This window comes from Drosophila suzukii, chromosome 3, assembly GCF_043229965.1.
Source record: "Drosophila suzukii chromosome 3, CBGP_Dsuzu_IsoJpt1.0, whole genome shotgun sequence".
In the NCBI taxonomy this organism is placed as follows: Eukaryota; Metazoa; Arthropoda; class Insecta; order Diptera; family Drosophilidae; genus Drosophila; species Drosophila suzukii.
Genome location: NC_092082.1, coordinates 13,536,749 through 13,557,331, shown reverse-complemented (window position 1 = coordinate 13,557,331; position 20,583 = coordinate 13,536,749). Strand labels below are relative to the sequence as shown.

At 35.4% G+C, this 20,583-nt stretch overlaps 1 protein-coding gene across 13 annotated transcripts in view; it reads left to right on the top strand.

Annotated features, from left to right (window-relative positions):
* The window catches only part of LOC108011801 (protein nutcracker), a 108,270-nt gene that overhangs the window by 32,418 nt on the left and 55,269 nt on the right, over positions 1–20,583 (top strand). For 7 of the 13 annotated variants that reach the window (XM_065865046.2, XM_036815969.3, XM_070996550.1 and 4 more), the window contains 3 exons: positions 14,672–14,836; positions 14,902–15,000; positions 16,939–17,385. In XM_065865046.2, the coding sequence (XP_065721118.2) occupies positions 14,672–14,836; positions 14,902–15,000; positions 16,939–17,385 (711 nt within the window). Of the gene's footprint in view, positions 1–156; positions 1,153–14,671; positions 14,837–14,901; positions 15,001–16,938; positions 17,386–20,583 lie in introns of all 13 variants that reach the window. The other 6 variants (XM_070996548.1, XM_070996547.1, XM_070996545.1 and 3 more) reach the window with 1 other exon arrangement.

The window sequence follows — 20,583 nt, the reverse complement described above, 5'->3', positions numbered from 1 at the left end:
TAAAAATATCATATCAAGAATGTCTGTAAATATGATGTGACAAGTGTCTAGTTAAACTGTGGTTTCTGTTGCCTGCTGCCCCAGAACACGCGGGCAACATGCAACATGGCCATATCCGCCGCCAACAACAACCAACCAACCACATTTTAATTGCAGCAATTAAGGCGCCAAAAACAAAAGTGAAACCCTTGAAAAAGTGACACAAGAAAAGTGAAGTGAGGGTGAAAATCCAGGAAAAGCCACGCACACGGGCGTGTTAACCGCCAATTAGCCGAACAGCCAAAGTCACGTGACAATGGAGGAGTAAGTGTCTACAACACTCGACGAACACCATGTCGCTGCGGAGCAACAAGTTGCAGAGCCAACAGTCGACGGCCAGCAGCAACAGCAACGGCAGCAGTAACAGCAGCAGCAACGGCAACAGCAACACCAACGCACAGCAGCAACATCCGCCGATGGCGTATCAGCAACAGCAGCAACAATTGTTGCAACAGTTGCAGCAGCAACACAAATTCCAGGCGCAGCAGCGAGGCAATACCAGTCGAAATAATCTGGCCACTTTGGTGGCAGCCATCAATGGTCACGATGGCCAGAATTCCCCCGTCAGTGGTGGCTATCAATTGTCACCGGCCGCCGCCTCTAGGGTGGCCCATGCCCCACCTCATTCGCCCTTGGGTCCACCCTCATACTCGGCGGCCACAGCCCAGTCCGCCTTTAGTTACTACGGACAGCATCAGCAACATCAGTTGCAATTAAACCACAATTACCAGCAGCAACAGCAACAACAGCAGCAGCAGCAGCAGCAGCAACAATTGCAGTTGCAACAGCAGCAGCAACTTCCACCGCCTGATCTCACCGATGGCATCGATCATCCCTCCGCCCAGGGTGCCACGCCCCCGGATTCGCCAAACGCCCAGTCAACTGGCCCATCGGAACTGGAGCAACAGCTCTGTGTGGTTGCCAAAATGCAGAAATCGGTGACTATAACTGTCACGCCGCAACGCAGCAATTCGATGGATTTCCTCAACTTTGAGGAGAAGCGCCAACTGATTGCCTCGTCGTTATCCTTATCGGATATACTGCACAGCGGCAACGCCCAGCAGCAACAGCAGGCTGTCAAGGATGGTCTGGCCCTCAACGGGGGGCAGTGCGGTAAGTTCCACATCCAAGGTTTTCGGGGGGATATCATGGGAAAATTAAAATATAATATGGTTTACTTTATCACATCTGAATTGTTGGGATCATCTTTAAAATTCTTGTATACATATTCAAAATGGGTTAAAACATTGGTCTTTATTTTGAAAATCACTTGTCAAATGAACTGATTTAGTAAATATTTAGCAGTAATATGGGGTATACATTCTTTGATATAAACCTATATAAATGTACTTAAAATATCTAAAGATTTAACAAACTGGTTCTGCCAATGAGAATAAACATTTTGAATTATTGAAGTACATTATTCTTGAACTGAGAACATTCGTTCTTAAAAACCGTCTAAGTACATTTTCGTGTCAATGTTCTCAATATTAGAAAGATATGGTGAAAGAGAAATGTTAAATTGAGTTTATTTAAAAACTTTTTCATAAGTATTTCCTACTGACTGGACTAATAGTACATTTGTTGAGATATACAATGTAAGTACGGCCAATTCAACTTGGTTCGAGCAAAATAAAATTTTTTTCAACTTCAGAATTGTTTTTCTATTTTTAAGAACATTTTCAACTCAGTTGAGAAAGTCCGAATTTCCTCTGTGTACCATATTTTATTTTAAAAAAATCGAAAAGATATAATCCAAGTTTATTTTAAAGATATCTTCCAAAACATGATAAATTTCCATAATCTGTAGAATTTTGGTGTAAAACCTGTAAAAAGAGTATGTGAATATATTTGTACCAGACAAATTGTTAACACGTAGTTTCCTTATTTTAAAAGTCTTACCGTTTGAGCGTAACAATTTATGTAAATATATTTGCTTGCATGGTAAATTACAAATTTAACATGCAGTTTCTAAACATTGTATTTACAAAGTCTCTAATTCATTTCTCTCCCTTAAAAACTAAGTAAACATTTAAATGCGGAAATATAAAATGTAACTATGAGTTTTATTCTTAAAAAATGTGTACAAACTCCCCCCATTAAACTCTTACTTGCTTTTTGAAGTTGTGCAATTTTAAAGTTGAGCGACATTCCATTGGAGCTACACCCTTATAACCGCACCCTCGAAATTCCCCATCCCCTGCCATACTATATGTCACACCTGATGTGTGTGTGTGCGGTCCCCACAAAAGAAGAATTAAAGCTGTACCCTCTGCCATATCTCGCCCCTCGCGTTGAGCATATTGTTTCGCTTTGGGCATCAGATAAAAGCGTTGACAAACCCAATCCCCGGTCCCCAGCCAAACGCAGCCCCTCCCCGATTTCCCGACCATCCGCCCACAATCGCAGAGTCAAGTGCAGTGAACCATTTTTGGGGCCCGTCGTCGTCGGGCAAACAGAAATGGAAAATGGGAAGCGAAAAACGATGGAAAAAAATCACATTTCCGTTCTGCATTGAAGTGTAAAAAACAAATTTTGAAAAAAAAGACGAGGGGGAGTTTTACTGCACTGGCGTTGAAGCTTAAAAAGCTCTTACTAACCAAAAACTTTTTAACCAGATGTTAAAATAATGAATACTCAAAGATAAGTCCATTTATCTGAACCCAACATAAATCTATTTTAGGTTTATATTGTAAGTTCTGAATTTTTCAGTATTCTAAATTTGTATAAACACATGTTCAAATAAATAATACCCAAACACAAGTCCTTTTATCTGAAACCAAAATAAATCATTTTTATGATTATTATGTAAGATCTGAGATTTAAAATATTTATCTAAAACTTATTAAGCAGTTGTTCAAATAAATAACATTTAAAGAGAAGTTCCCTTATCCGAACCCAAAATAAATCAATATTATGTTTCTTTTATAATCTATAAATTCAGCATATATAATAATAATCTGTTTCCCCAAACACTTGCTTTAATTGCCATGCATATTTTATTTATCACTCTTTCAAATGAGTTAAAATAAATATGTATTTCGATTTATTTATCAATGGGAACAGTTTGAATTATGGTCTTTTATTTATTGTGCGTATTTATATTATTCCTTTTATTTGCCACATTTTATTAGTCGCATTTTGTGGCATTCAACAAGTCATAGTCGCAATAATTTCTGCCCTATATCCGATTACCGTGACATGTCAATACAAATCACTGTGGACATCAATTGCCAACTTAACCCACTTACCCACTGGGCAAATCTCACCGCCGCAGCTTAGTTTTTCTTTATTTCTCTATAATATATTTCGAGTTGAGTGACTCATAATCGGGCATCATCAATCAAAGCAAACTTAATTTAAGCCGAGTGAAATGCTGAGGAAAGCAATAATAAAAATATAAAAAAGAGCCACAGAGTGAGCTCGTTGTCTATTTTTAGCAAAGTTAGCTAAGTTTCGGGGAGCTTCTCACATTATTGGCGTTTAAAGATGCAATTAAAATGCTTTGCATTTGCCTTTGTCTCTGCCTCAGTTTCTTCTGAAGATTTCAAGTTCAAGTGGAGAATTGAAATGGGTTTTTAATGCGTCTGCCTTTGGGGGCACGTGTCTGGTAAAAATAATATAAAAACCAGATAGGAGATGGAGTGTGGGCCAATTCAGTGTGTCAAACCAGAGTCGATGATTCACTTTAGTTATGTGAGGAGGTTGTTCGTATAAACAGGTGTTCGTCAGTCGCTGCACAGCAAGAAATTTAAATATAAATCCCAAATTGACAGGCTGAGGTTTTTCGAGTATAATTTTGTGACTCATTTATGATTTTTGATCTTGATTGATATGATATTAAATTGACAGTTTCGTATGGAGTGTCAAGAAAATTGTTATGGATTTTTATGTCACTTTATATATTATATCTGCATTTCCCTAACAACAGGTTTAGTTATTAAATAAATTTTTTAAAATATTTTTTAAACCAAAATGATTACAAGATATAATTTATAATTTTTATAATATACCGCTTTCATTTACAAAAAGTTGGGCTAGTAATAAATTCCTTTAAAACACAGTATAAATAATAATGAAATGATATTTATAGCCACATTGTGGTTAACCACAAAGGTGTATCAAATTGTTTTCTGTGCATGTGTCGAAGTCAACGTCTTTGTTTCTGTTTTTTTTATTATTGTTGTTTGACTGCTTTTGGCTTAGCCGCATTCCTTGAATATTTTTGCAATTTTTTATATAAAATGACTGTCGATTAAATCGGTTTCATTTGTTACTTGTTACTTTCATTGCTGGCAATGTGATGTGTTAAATTGTCAAACATTTATATAACAGCAGCCTACATCTATATATATATATATGTAGCCTGTCCATCAACTGATCTGCGAATTAAAAGTTTTCCCCCAACAATGACTTGTGTATTCTTTCCCATGACTATTTGCTAAAATTGTAAAATCAATAACAAACAAAAAACCGGGAGAAAAAAATTGGCGTTGGCAATTTACGATGTTCAATTACTGACTCGAAAAAAAGGCAAACAACAAATTGGCTTCAATAAAGCATAAATCGAACTAACTGCCTATCCCCTTGCACTTCAGCCACCTGAAAGCGTTTTTCAATTTCGTTTCAATTCCTCAAAATGTCCATTTCATTTCCCCTGGCGTAAAAGAAGTCTTCTGGAAAATTTCTACACCTCCGTGTTCCCCTTTTTAATAAAATTTTTTTTGTTCTGCCCAGCTGTGCAAATCAATAAGCTGTTGTTCTAGTAGATGTTTTTTTTTTCTATTTTTTCGTATACGCCTATACCATAATCAGGCCATAAACTCTATACAATGTCGAGGCTTCACCTAAAATTTCATTGAAGTCGATTCAATTCTGGTTTTTTTTTTTTTCGTTTTTCTATTTCAATTTGCACGCCAATTTCGCTGTCAGATCTACAGTTACTGCCCATTAGCCGTAAAAAATACAGTAGCTATAAAAGTGGAGTGCTGAAATGAGGAGGCAAGTCGGGTTGTTTGGAGTCGAGAGTCGACGGAGTGCTGAAAAAATCATACAAAGTAGTCAAAACGGTAGCAGAAATAGCAATAACAAAGTCAGGCTAGACATATGCAAAGAATAATTATTTTTAACCCATTGGGTGACAGTAGAAAGATATTTTAAGGTCTTGGATTATGTTTTTGATTTAAACATGGCGAACTCTGCTTAAAAAAAAATTTAAAAAAATGCATTGAAGTTTACTAATTATATTATATAAACGGTTTTTAATGTGTTTAAATATCTTCTTCAAGTCTTAACTTTTCATTTCAAAAACCTTTGAACTTTTTTCAGGTTTTGAAAAATATTTCAGTCCGAAAGAAGTGTTTTTTTTATACAAGCAATTTTTGAGTATATATTTATTATAATAAGTATATTGTAAACTGTTTGTAAAGTGTTAAAAAAAAATCCTACTCGGAAAGACTAAACATTTTGTTCCAACTTTTACCTTTTGAAGGTTTTATATAATATTAAATCAAGTTATTTCGGAATAAAAGTTGTACAATTAATATAATTAGTATATAAAAACTGTTTTTAAAGTGTTGAAAAAAATCCTACCAGGAAATTCTAAACATTTCATTCCGTGAAACCTTCTTTTTCCGGCGACTTAAAACATAGGGTTAATGGGGAACTTGAAACTTGACACATGAAGTGGGCTTACAGTGGTACAAAGAGAACTCTCAAGCTTTTGTCAGTGGGGTTGAGTCCTCTGTCCCGCTATTTATACTTCATAAAGGACAGGTATACAATGGACCTGCTGAAATCTGCGTATCCTGCGTATCTTTTACTCTTTTACCCTGTCATATTTGGCTTCCAAAATTAGTTTTTATTGTTCTCACACTCATCTTTTACCCGATGACGCTTCGATTGACAGCCATTGCGGCAAAATTTTGGTCATGCTGTTGTCTCTTTCTTTTTGTTTTTTTTATGAATTTATGGGACCCCAATCGAACGGTATTAATCAATATTTTGGCGTCAAAATGTTTGGCTGATTAAAATTCTTCTATTTTTGGCCTGTCTGCCGGAGGGAAGTGGGCGTAAATTATACAATCTCGAATCTGAAGTTCTTACGTAAGCCTCTCTTTGCGTGTTTACAATTATTTTTGCGGTCTGTGGAGGTGTTTTTTAATCGAAGGTGCTAATTGGTCTCGGCTAGAAATGATTACTGATGATTACTATAGATGATTATCATCTTCATCAGCAAAGTGAGAAATATTTTTCACTTTTAAATAGATTTTTTTTTGTCGTTTTTGGTTTCTAGGTGTGATAAAGTATCGTATTCTTTAATTCATTTGACATTCTTAGTCATCCAGCATGGTTCTTTGATTTGCCTTTGTCTTTTGTTTTGGAAATGTGTTTTTTGCTTTGGCCAGATAAGAATTGTTTGCATAAAACGTGAGGTTTACCCATGATTGATAAGTATTTATTTGCCGGCCGATTGGGAAATATAAAGATTGCTGAATGGGTTTTTTATGTACTTTGTCAGTTGCCAAGAATTTGAAGGTGGAGTTTCTAAAAGTGCCGGCATAAATATAAAAACCTTAAACAATAAAAAGCAAGTTTTTATTATTAATTCTTCTTAAAACTAATTTCCGCTGTCACAACCTGACATTATCTGAAAAACCTATTCATTTGGCAACCAAAGTTCAAGTTAGCCCCCAGCTTTAACTTCATTTAAAAAGTTTTGAAAGCGTTTTAACACATTTACCTGACAGCTTTTTGAACAAAAAACTTCGACAATAAAGCTAGAAACCCGGCAACAAATCGAAGCCATGACCCAATGATGATTCGAGGAATATGATTAATGGACTAACGTCTGTAATGACCTCACTTAGTGCCACTTACTTGGCCCAGAGTATGCTGAACACTATGGCTGTATATTTGTCCCATAGTGCCATCGAACAATGATCGATCAGAATGGATGGACCGCACCCAGACCAAATAAAACATAAAGCCAACACGATGGCCATTAATCAGAAAAATGTTTATGTTAATCGGTCAATCGACAGAGTTCAACACAAAAAGTTCTGCAGTCAAAAGAACTCAACTTCATTCAACAAAGATTGCAATTTACTTGTTGTTAATGGCTGAATATGTATGAGGCAATGTAAAGTGCATTTTATTGGTGAATAAAAATGTGTGAATATATATGGGTTGCATAGGAAAAAAAGCAACATGAATAAATAAATAATGTTTAACTTTAATGTTTATGAAATATTATTTTTAAGAGAATATTTGTGTATTATTTCAGAAATTATATATGAGATCACAATGAAATCAAAGAGATTTTATTTATAGACCATTTTATTAGTTACCAAAACTAATTGTAAAGCATATTCAGAAGTCAAATATAATGAATATACAATATAACTATATAAAAAGGAATATTATAACGGAAAATATTTTAAAATAAAAACTTTCAAATTTACTTCCTTATTGTTTTTAAGGGTTTACAATTTTTTCAAGGGCTTTAAAATCTCAAAAGGCATTTCTCAGTGCATTTATGTATTCAGATTTGTATCTGTCAGTTTTCATCTGGCTGCTGCACTTAATTAATGAGTAAGAACTGCAAATGATGGCCAGACAGAGGAAGCTGCATTGCGGGTCAAGCGTTTTTGGAGCCCAGACCATTTCAAAATTGCTATCAATTTGCCGGCTCTTTTTAATATTTACACTGACTATCATCTCCATCTCCGTCTGGCTGGACAAATATCTTGTCTTGAGTACAGTCTGGGCAAAATGTGTCAAAGTTTGTTGCTCATTTCCGTCGACTGTCATCGTCGTCAACGTCGTTATTATCATCCTGTGCAGACATCCGACCAGACATTGTCCAGGTGTCAGATTCTGTTTGAGTTGCCATTTTCCTCCCCTCCACTTTTCCAAATTTCCCCGCCTTTCTCCAGAGTTTCCCTTATCTGTCTGGCTGTTGGCCAATTTGACAGTTGGAAAGTTTGCCACTCAAAAGCGTACAAAGTTTTCCGAATGCGAAAAACTGTTTGCAGCAATTGCAGAAAATATCAATTAAGTGTAGTTAAAGTTTGTCTTTCGTGATAGGAATTTACATTCAGCAATATTCATTCAACAGATATTGATATTAAGGATTCACTTAGTTGGCCCGAAGTTTTACAGCCAATTGAAGATAAGCTGCATTTAGTTGACTTTTTTGCGATTTTTCAACGAGCGAATAGTTTAAGTTTTACCACTTAAAGTAATTTATTCTGATTGCTAACTTGTTATTTTGTCATACTTGTCGTACAATTTGTATGCAAATTACTTGACAACTTTTAAGCAATAAATTTAGTGACGCAAAAAAATATACCAACATTTTTTATATTTCAATTTAAGCTTCTCATAAAATAAAAATAATAAATACCTTTATAAATCCAGATATAAACTAATTAAGCAATAATTTAGTGATAAAAAAACTCAATAGTCTTTTAAGTACTCATAATAATTCGCTTTGAAGAGCTCTTAATTATTTTAAGAACCCATTGAAAAGCTATTCCAGGTATGCAAAAATTCTCTCTTGTTAGCCAGCAAAAAACCAAACAGCAATTTGAATATAATTCCAAGTTGAATAGCCCTGACACACATTTGTGCAAATTATTTCGCGAGCTGATTAAACAAATGCCAAAATAACAGCGAAAAATTGTTCAAGGATTTTTATCAAACATAGCTGTCTGTTCAAATTGAAGTTCAGTTTTATTTCGCATAGGCCCACGACAGAAATTCATTTGGTCCATTACATACAACGTTTTATGGTAATACAGAAAAGCCACTTTTATTTGTCTTGCTTGGGGCTTTATATACTTTTAAATTTGACTTCCAAGTTCTAAGTAAATATTTTCTTTACATCTAATTTAATTTGGTAGACATAAGGCCATTGAACCCTGTTTGAATAGAAATAACAAAATATATTCAATAAATTTTAATATGTGGAAATTCGAAACTCCGCCCTTGAGAGTTCCCCTCATATTTTTCCGCCACACAAGTCAATTAAGCCGATGACGATGTTCATTTCTATTTATAGAGCCCTTCGAAAGATGTCAAATGTCAATGCAATTAGCCGTGTGCATTTTATAAATGTCCAACTGGTCGTATGAGGGATATTATAAAAGCTAAAAAAAAAATAAATGCGGGGAAAAAGAAGCAGCTGCAAAGTCTTTAACGATTTATGGCTAGGCATTTAATATGCAATTTGTTATTGTTCATTCGTTCGATCGTCGCATGATTCATTGCCATTCCATTATTCATAAAGTCTCTTTCTCCGTTTAATTTGAACAATTGTTAGCCACACGAATTTCGAGCAATTACGTGCTCTCATATATTCGTATAGGGAGAAATGGAGAATCATGGAGAAATGGAGAAGCAGAGAAACAGAGAAACAGAGAAGCCGGGAATCATTTCAGAAATTGGTTTCATAATTGACTGTGACACAGACGCCGGCAATTTGCCGGGAAATAATGGGAATTGCGCCTGCTATGGGATACAATTAGTTGCAACTGAGGAATATATGGGTAGAACTTTGATTGCCTGGGTGCAGGTGAATCGGATGGTTTCAAATGATAGGTATCTATGGAGATATTCCATTGGAATTTGATGGCAATAAATCTCGAATGACACGTGACAGGTGAAAGGTATTGTTGTTGTATTATAGTGACAGCTGAAGATATTTATAAATATTTAAACATTTTTAATTGAGTGCTCATAATTAAATATAGTGGTGATAAGATATTCCTTTAAAAATATTAGGGGATACATTTGGATATGCCAAATACCATATAAAGAAACTAAATGGTCTGATGCATAATTTATCTATAAGAAATGTTATTATCATCTTTTGTTGTATACCAAACTTACTGTTATTCTGAGGATCTATTAATCAAGTAACTCTATATAATTTCCATAGTCATAGCTGTCACTGGTCTCAATGTCAACAACTATCGATGGGCAATGTAAAGTGAATCGGATTTTGTCATTGGCGACGACTAGGTTATGCTTCAATGCTTCGGTTCATTCACGAAAAGCACACAAAAATAAACAAATTCAAATTCAAATACACCCCCCGCCCATGTTTACCCTTTGCTGCGCAACGTTGCGTATACGTAATGCGATTTTAAAATTTTGTACATGTGCATTTCGATGCTCTTTCGATACCTTGCTCAACTACGTGCCACGAGGCGTGACCTGTACCCCCCAAAATTCAACCCCTTTCACTTGCCCATTCGATTGCAAACGATTACATTTAATTTAAGGCTTCATATTGCAATCAAATCGACATTAGACCGGGCCCACAAATTGCCAGCGTTCAATTCATTTGTAATTGCCATTGCCTGGCTTCAATTAGCGCCGGATAACCTTCAAAAAATAAAGTAAAATGCCATAAGACATCTATTTTATATTAGCATGAGGTGCAAATTAGAGAAAATTCCAATTTATTTTTCAGACAATTTGTTACACTTTTTCTTTTCTTCGCGAGTGTTTCACTTTTCACCTGTTTGACATTTTGGCCATGCTTTTTCTCACTCTACATGGCTTAATCTTAGAGATGAGCAAATGATTAATATGAAGTTGTATTTTTATTTTAGAGATTTACTACATGGAAAAAATGATAATTTTAATACAATAAAGTTTTGTGAAAATATTTGTTGATATAATATTTAAAGCGTAAACAAACAATGTATTACTATTTGTTTAAAACATTTTTCTCACGCACCCAACTCCAAAAACATTACTCTTTTTGGTTGTAATTAACTTTTGGTTTGTTTTTGTGGGATTTCAGCTTTGACATGTTGTGACAACCTCTGTCTTCTATTTTTCACTCGACTTTTGCGTTTGGCGTAATTTATTCGCCAATGGAAATACAAATTTTGTTGCATGCGATAAATCGTAGAAATAATTTATATATCTCTGACTATGTTAGGTGCTCAAAATCCCCCGGCTTAAGTTTTTTCTCAGCTCTTCTTTTTTTGTTATTTTAACAAATTGTTGAGCACATCACGTTGCGCAAATAAATTCCCCCATGTTATTGTTAGCTGTCCGGTTTTGTTGTTATATAGTTATTCTTCGTGTTTGCGGTGTAGTTATCAGCGACGATTTTTGTTTATTTATAAGCGAGTAGTGCGCTTTAAAGTGGAACACGCCAATTGACATTTCACATAGAACGGCATTCAAATGTATATCTACTATAGATCGTGCTAGTCTTGTAAATAACACGAGAGGTTTATTTTATAGACGAAGCCCCAAAGTGTTTATACAAAAGAGGCAATTTAAATAAATATGTCGAAAGGAATTTACGAAAGTCTTGTGAGGGATTCAAATGAAAAGTTAAAAATAACATGAAATTAACATTTTTTGTAATGGTATAAAAACAAAAACATTTTCTTTTGCTTGTAAATGCAAATTCAAGTGGAAAGCCATCGCTTTCGAACCCTTTTACATAAATCCGGCTTGAACATTCATAATTCTTGTGTTCGTAATAGTTTATCCGTGCATATCGAATGGATGTTTTCATACTTTTACTCCTTGACTTTCGGCTGCCAGTTTATGGCTTGTTTTTGCCTTTGTGTGCTGTGTTTTTTGCCCTGGTCCCCCCTTTGAGGTTCCAAGCATCTTGTTACATACCTACAACAATGAGAAGAAAACATTTTTCCAGCAAGAGTCAGCCATATTTCTTGGGTTTTCTCTCTGCCTCTTTAACTGTCTCGGTTTTGGCCTCAAGCGAATCTGGCGGGCGCCCCGAAAAATTCGAAACCAAATACAGTGGGACTTCTTTAAAAAGTACTAGTGTGGTGTGCAAAAAATATATACAAATATTTAAGAGAAAATTTGTTATAGATTTACCAAATTTTATTGACATTAAATTTAGATAGAGGGAAAAAAGCGCGCAAAAAATGTAAAAAGAAATAAAAACATTTAATAACAATTTCAAAATTCTAAAACCCATACCTTAAAAATAACTTTCAATTAATTAAATTTTTTTAACAAATTTTTTTTTTTAAGATAATAGAATAAATTTATATACCAAAAAAATAGTGTTACTCTCTTTTTGAAATAGAAATGCAAATATCATTTGTTTTTATTTTTTTTTAAATACTCGAATTTTTTTTAAAATTTTAATAATTATTCAATTTATCAATGTTTTACTGTAACAGTGAAAAAATGCCGCTCAAGCGAGAATAGCAGCAAAAACAATAATAGCAACAACGGGCGAACAATGACAACAACTTTCGCGAAAACCCGTTTTCCACGCGTTCGCATAGCATTACTTTTTTTGATTTTTTTGTTGCCTTATTATTATTGTTGTTTTTGCCGCGCCCTTCACTCGCTTTTGTTGTACTTGTTGTTGGATTTGTTGACGCTTTTTTAGAAGCCAAAATCTTGGAAGCTGCATTCATTCAAACGTCGACGAAGCTCCCAAAACCGGTTTCTCCCCACAGAAAAAACGTGAAAAGAAAAAATGGAAATAAAAATATTATAATGACGACAACGTCAACTGCGTTGTTGTTTATTTTTGTGTTATTTTTTTTATACGTTACTTTATTTGCCTGATTTTGTATTTGGTTTTCCCTTTGGGCCATAAAAATAAGGGGAAACAGCCGAGGAAATTGGGAAAGACGCGTCCAAAATTGCCATTTCGCCTTAACAATTTCTGGTCTCGTGCTGAGATTCTGATGACGTGTAATTTGTTTGCCCCAGACAGTGGGTATGCTGGTTTTATGGCCTTTTGGATGGGAAACATATTAGTTTGAAATTAATTAAGTGCTGTGTGGGAATATGCACACGGCTGTTTTTTTCTCAGCCATATGAATAATTGAGTTACAAACAAATAACAAACAAATTGAAATGCACTGGAATTAATTAAGTTGTTTGCTGTAGATGTGAATAAAAGCAATTAAAAGATAGATATTCATAAAGCCGAATTAGAAATAATAAAGATATTCAAGCATATATTAACTATCTCAAAAAATAAAAAATATTTATGGTTTCATTTTTATAATTTTGTTTTTCTATATTTAAAGAAATCTTAAGATATTTATCAGAATTAAATGCAATAATTTCAAACTAATAAAAAAATATCATAAAGAAAAACCATTATATGTATTTTCAAGAAACTGAATAGAACTGCTACTATTTCTTTGTAAACAAATATGTTCAACCCGAAAATTTGTCACCCCATTTTCCGGGTATTTTCCGCAATTTCCCTCTTTACTCTCCACAAATTTCTTTGGTTGGCGCCAATCGAAATGATTCAAAGATTTTTCTAGCTGTTATTCTTTGTGGGGCGTCTGTTGTTGGCAAAAGTAATTCCCTCAAAGTGACACACATTTGCGAGATACACAAAACCGAGACCAGAAGTATCTTAAAGATGCAGGACTTCTTCTTTGCCTCTTCCCACCCCTCGCTTTTCATTATGTAAGCGGCAACTGGCTGCTGTTGACCAACAATTGACCACAATTGGAGCAGTCGCAGTGGGGGAAGCCCAGTTATGGTAAGAAGATCATGAAGCCAAATAGTTGTTAGCCCATTTGCAGTAGTTTTACAGTTGCCACACCCCCTTCCCCCTGGTTTTCTTATACATTTTCTTTCTACCTCAAAGTCCCTCTTTTTTCCTATTCTCAGGTAGCCTAATTTCAACGCTTCAATGCAGGCAGCACTTCAAAGTTTTTCCGCATGTGGGTGTATTTTTTTTTTATGCTTCATATTGTATGCCAAAGCTTATCTGAAAGGCAGCATCAATAGCAGGGAAAAAGTGGGCGGGATTGGTTGGGTTCAACTTCGGAATGAGTCGACATATCTAGTGCTGTTTTTATTGACTTTTCTTTACCTTATCTCCATCCTTTTGCTTGGGTTTCTCTGTGTATTTCTCCATTTCCCCACATCAATTGTTTGGCCAAGAGATTTCCCAAAGCAAACTGACATGGAGTCTCAAATGGCAGAAACGGAATTTAAATATTTGTCCAGTTGGAAAAATAAAGAGGTTTCCCCTGGGAAACTTCTTTCGCTTGAGTGACGAAAATGGCTAAGAATAAATCTATAAACCTTTTTCGTTCAATCAAAAATGTATTCTTCGGGTCTGTTCAAAGAGAAAAAAGGAATTTAAATAGATTATTTTGTACACCTACATTTATTTATTTATTTTATTTTCGAAAAGTAATTGATATTTTATCAATATTAATTTTTCAGTTTCCGTTTTTATAGTATTATAATCCGCTTTAAATTCTCATTTTTAATGAGCTTTATAATAGCATTTTTGTCTCTTGTTGTTGTAAATAAAAACCATTACAAAATTCCTAGTTTCCAAAGCAACAAATTAATGATTGCACAATCGTATAAAAGTGCAACAAAAGCCATAATAGTTTACCTAGCAGTTTGCCACATATTTTCCGCGGCAGCTTACAAAAAAAAATCAAAAATGAAAAACAACATTCCGCCACAATAGCGGTAAAAGTGGGCGTGGAATGCGTCCATTTAATAACCGGTGGCCCAAAATGGGGGAACGCCTTCTTCCGTTTCCGCAAGAGCGTTTCCATTGAAATGTTCGCCATGTATGCTAATTGCTAATTGTGCCCCTCTTCGTTTTCAATTTCGATTGCAGCTAAGAAACAGAATGGAGCTGCCATACGCACAAATAGCTTGGGATCGGGCACCAGGACACCGCCCTTGGAAAGGAAGAGCAAACTCAGTGCCCTGGGCAGATTCTTCAAGCCCTGGAAATGGCGGCGGAAAAAGAAGAGTGAGAAGTTCGAGGCGGCCTCCAAATGTAAGTTCTTGAAATATATTTCACTTAAGAAATTCAAATATATATTTATTTGTATTTTTTAACAGCTCTGGAGCGTAAGATTTCTGTGCGTGCCAATCGTGATGAGCTAGTGCAAAAGGGGATTCTACTGCCAGAAAGTCCCCTGGGCAATATTCCAGAACCAGGTGAGTTTTTAGTTTAGCAAACTTTTAAGTTTGATGAGAAGATAAGAAAGAAACGAAGACCTTCAAACTTTTCTTTATTTTGATTAAAAGTTAATTTTAACAAAAACGCGAATTCTTCAGGTCCGCTACGCGAATTCTTCAGGTCCACACACAATTTAATCTAAGTATTTTTTTAATTTAAAATCTGAAAAAAATTAAATCTTTCTGAAGTTCAAAATATATATCAAAGTAAAACCATAAATTCCAAAGAAATCCCCAAAAGAAAACATCAACATTTACATTTGTTGAATCTCTTAATGCGTGCCAAGCGCACAAATTAGCTTGCTGATTATTCCCACAAGTTTTTGGAGACCCCTCCAGCTCTTTTCCTTCTTTGTTATATTTTTGCTTTGCTTTTATTTCTGCTGTATTTTTTTTGCCATGTGCAACAAAAGTTTTTGTTGGCTGCCAATTGTTGGCAAGTTTTGCTTACGGCTTAACCAGAAGAGCAACAAAAGCAAGCGCAAGCATAACGGAAATTGGCCATAAGCCACGCACGATATAGCCATGGCTTATAGTGTGATATACCCCTCATCCCCCCCATGTGCGTAACTAGACAGGTTAGCACTCTGTTAAATTGTTTGCCAGCCAAAGAAGAAGCGTCTTCCTTCCGCTTCAGTTGCGTAGTTGAGCTGTGACAGGCAGCTCGTCAATTGGCCAGGTTGTGGTGAAAGAGAAAAAGTAATGGGGGCTACACAGGCATGATATCTTTTGTATATATAGCATTTTATATGTAGATATTTGATGAAATAAATAGTATTGTAAAGCTTAATATAGACTGCTTGAAAAAAGATGCTCAAGAATTCGCGTTTTTTTTCCATTATTTTATCTGTCCTTGGAGAGCTAGGGTTATTTCACATAAAAGTAATATTTTTTTGTAGTGTAGAAGGCGAAGGAGGTAAATGATACGATAATGGAGGCGTGGCACCTCAAGAAGGCGCCTTGTCAGCAGACTTTACGAGTTGCTGTCCCGTCGCCAAGTCGCGACTTTTCCGCTAAATGTCAATTAATCAGTGGCGGCTAATTGTCCATGCTATGGGCAGTTGTAGGCATCCAAGGGGAAACAAGACAAGAAGAAGCCTTTCCACAATAAAACGCGAAATGCATTCAAATGAGGCTGTGCGAAAGGGGGCATTAATGGAGAAGGGGGCCGATTTTTATAGCGAGAAATTCGAACCTACCTCAATTTTAAACTGCTTGCGGCAGGCAAAGCAAGCAGTTTTTGCCGCCACTCGACCACAGAGGGCGCCAGCCACGCGAAAGGCTTTCGCCAGGAGAAAGCTGCTTCCAGTTGTAGCTAAATATAGAGCTTTTATGAATGGTTTGCTATTTTAACCGGTGTTCTGCGAAGTATTTCTTGGAATTTTTCATCTGGCGATTTGTAAGAATTTGTATGCTTTTTACGAGAGGTTTTTCACCTTGGTTTGAGGTATTTTTTTTAATAACTATTTTTTGGTAGTATATTACTAAAGGTATTTTTTATAGAGTATTAAAACAATAAAATTTCTTAATATATCATCTCTACTATAAATAAACATTGTTTTGATATTTTGAGGATATGTTTTGTTTTGTTTAATTAAATTATATTAAAAAATTGAGATATATTCTATTGTTTTATAATCTTAGTTTAATATTCTATCTTGTTTTCTGAAAGAATTTAAAAGGAAATGAAAAGTAATCAGTAAAAATGGAATGATTTCTTGGCACCAAAGTCGTACACACTGTTAGGAAATAAAAAAAAATATAAGAAAAGTCAATTCTGAACGTTTAACCATTTCTTTCTATTAATTCCCTGTAACTTTCTCTTACAATATAAGTAAAGAATAGTCTACGAGCGATTTCTAAAGATTCAATTACGACTGGTCATTGATTATACCCGTTTCCCCCTTCGATTTACAGGCGAGGAGTCGTATTACAACAGCAGCAACAGCGGAGCCACCGCCAACGGCTCCCTGCTGAACTCAGCCGTCCACAATAATTCCATGAGCCAGGCCAACAATTCCATAAATGCCACCACCTACGGCACCGCCGGCAATCCGCTCATCTCCGCCGCCCAGCAGCAGCTGAACCAGGGGCTTCCCAACTCGATCTCCGTGCAGCAGTTCAACGGTCAGAATCCGCAGAATGCCATGGCCAATGGCCTTGTGGGTGGCGGTGTGGGCGGCGGTGGCGGTGGCGACGGCTCCTCGGACACGTCCTCACAGAGCGGCGGTGTTCCGCATTCGCAGTCGGCGCCACAGCAATTGGGCGTGGGTCAGCCGCCACCACCTTTGACCCCACTGGCACAGCACCACCAGGCGCTGGCACAGCAGCTGCAGCAGCGATTCGCCATCAGCAACAATAACGGTGAGTTATCAATAAGAAATATTAGATATTTAAGGGATGTTATGGAATTATAGATGATTGGAGAGTTTGTTAAATAGGGATTTTGCTACAAGTCCTTAAATTTCTTTTAAATATATTTTACAAATGTCAGCCTGAAAGTATGCAACACAATATTACATATAACTTTCTTAAAGCAGTTTACTTTATCAAAGCAGTTTTTTTTGATTAAAGTAAGCAGTTAGTACATATAAGGAAATATGGAAAGATCGAGGTTTTCTTTAAAATAAAAATATAAAATATAAGTAATTCCTAAAATACAAAAAAAAAATATTAAAATATAAAAAACTTTTCAAAGAGGAGAAATGCCCATAAAAAATAATAATAAAAGATTTATTTGGGTGCACAATGGGGTATATTAACCATAACTTTTAAGTGACCATCGCTCTCGTCTGTTTCTCTTGTTGTCATCATCAACATAAGCCATAAATTAGAGACACTTAAGGCCCATTTAAGCTCAGTTAACGCCTAGTTAAGGGTCACCCACGCATACAAGTTAGTGTAAACATGTAGATATGCAAATACTCTGTTCTTTCGGATCCGTGTTTGCTTTTTCAATTTTCAAATCTCTTCTTAACACTTGCGGCAATTTACTAAAAGTTTATCGCATGTTAAAGTAACTAAATGGGTGTCTCAGACAAATACAGGGGAGATTCAATTTATAACTGTCACATACCTAAGACTATAATTTATTTGAAATTATGCGACAACTTAAGAAACCGAAATTAACCTTTTTTAGTATATCATTTTCGACTTGTTCAGATTTCTAAATGGGATTGTTATATTGTTTATTATAGTATAGTCAAATTAATATAGAAAAATATATTATTGAAGTATACATATATTTTCATAAAACATAATATTGGCAAATTTTATAACATTTTGTAAACTCATTTTGAGTGGTTTTAGGAGGGTCAGACTGTAACTGAAAAATGTGGGGATGCCTGGCTGACTTCCCATAACACTTAAGCGGCCATAAAGCTCTGCTACTGAAGAATCTTCCGAGTTTTAGCCCTCCATTTTCATCTCCATCTCTATATTTTTCTGATAATTAGCACAGCTACGTACATTTATCGTCAAGTTTGTTTTTATTTTTTGATGACTATTAAATTTTGATGTCGCTGCCTTGTTGACTTAACTTTGAAGCTTTTTATTGTCGTTTGCATTTGGGTGTTGCCCTCTCTTTCTGGCCGTCTCTACCCCTTTCTTTCGCTCCCGCAGAGAAGCTGCAACCGGCATATGGTTACATCTCTCGCGCCCTCTCTCTCGCACAGTCTGCGCACGTTTTGCGCTTTTGTTTATTTTATATTTTGTTTTCTGAAAGAGCGGGGGAGCTTACTCTTTTATCGCCAGTTCCTCCATTCCCTCTCTTCGTCGCTCTCTTCCTCTCTCTCTTCGTTTTCGGGGCATTTTTATAGGAAACCCGATTCCATTTGATTCAGTTCTCATCCAGTTCAGTTAACATTATAACGCGTTCTCGTCGCGTCCGTCGAATAAAAATAATATATATAGAGAATAATAACACTAAAAACACCCGAAAAATCAACCAATATCGTTATAGGAAATAGTAGATATTACCGCAGAACTATGCGAGTAAAGTGCTTTATAAATAATACGTAATTTACCCGTGTACATAGCATTATGCATTAAATAATAATAGTGTAGTGGCTTATAACAATACGCAAAAGTAATTGCAGTTAAATATTTTGACCCCCCTGTTTACCTTTCCCTTTTTGTGCTTGTATTTTCGGAGTCACATGGGTGATACGCCGGTTCTCTCAGGTCCAAAATTCCCCACTCGAGGGTAAACAAACGCCGACGAGGAAGTAATCGTAAACTACCTCTCATAAAATACTGCAGCTATCAATCAGCCGCGAATGGGAATGTCTAGAAATGAAAATCAAGTGTCCATTGAAAGCTGGGTGAAGGAATTTGTCTACTAATGCATTGGCAACAAAGTTTTTAAGGTGGAACTGATGATAAATGTAGACCTATAAAATGTATAATATTGTTTATAGTTGTCTTGGGGTAAATCGTTATATATAAACAAAAAAACATAGAAATAAATAATAATACAATTTTAAAGATGACAAAAATATTATGCAATACTAAAGCTTTTTTGTATTTTCAAAGCATAATATAAAAGTACTTAAAATGAAAAGTATGATTTGCAATATTAAAGGTTTTACCTTAAAATGATATTTTGTATATCCAAAGCAGGTTACCTTTCAAACTAAAAACATATAAAGTATGTTAAAGCATTAGAAATATTTTGATAGACTAAAACCGGTTCATAGAAGAATTTCCATATTTTCACAGTTAAATTGAAGGAGATCTGGTTAAGAAACCCCAACATAGAAATACCTTGACTTTATTTGACTTGCTTAAAATATGTTTTTTAATCGCTGGAAATATTAATCACCCCTATCAGTCACATTTCAATAGTCTTTGCAACATTATTCTTATCTATTACTTAAAAACATGATTTATATAAAAAATGTAATGACAAATACATGAGGTTCAGCTGATAAAAATATATTTCTGAATTTAATTTTGCACTTAGTCAGTTGTGTTAGTCTCTTAGTTACTATAGGAATTTGCAGACCTTGCTAAGATTGTTTTTGTAAAACCCACCTGCAAAACTTGCCGATTTTCCTCTGCTTAAAAGTTCCCTGCTAAGTCATTGCATTCTTTTCAAACCGCAAGCCTTGTCAACGAAATTTGAATAAATGCAATTTAAATTGACTGAGCAAAACAACAAAAATAAAGGGAAAACCGGGGAAAAAGAGAGAACGCTTCGTCAGCGCCACCCACAAAATCATAAAACAAACAACAAACCAAATGAACCAGCACAAAAAAAACTCACAAAAAAAGGAAAACATTTGCCTCTTATATTTTCCTACGTTTCGCCGACGAACAAAGCCCACAAAAGCGAAACAAAAATATTTTTGTTCCGTAAAGGAAAAACGCTGCAAAAGGAAATTTTTGTGTAAATGCAACATGCGAGTGCATTAGGGCCAAAAAGAGAGGAAAAGTGTAAGAAGGCAAATTAAACACGGTTGAACTTCTGCCGCCCACTTTTCCCTGACCAAACATGCAGTTTAATTTATGTATGTCTGTGAAAACAGGGTGATGTCTTTGTATTTCTGGTTTTTAATTAAA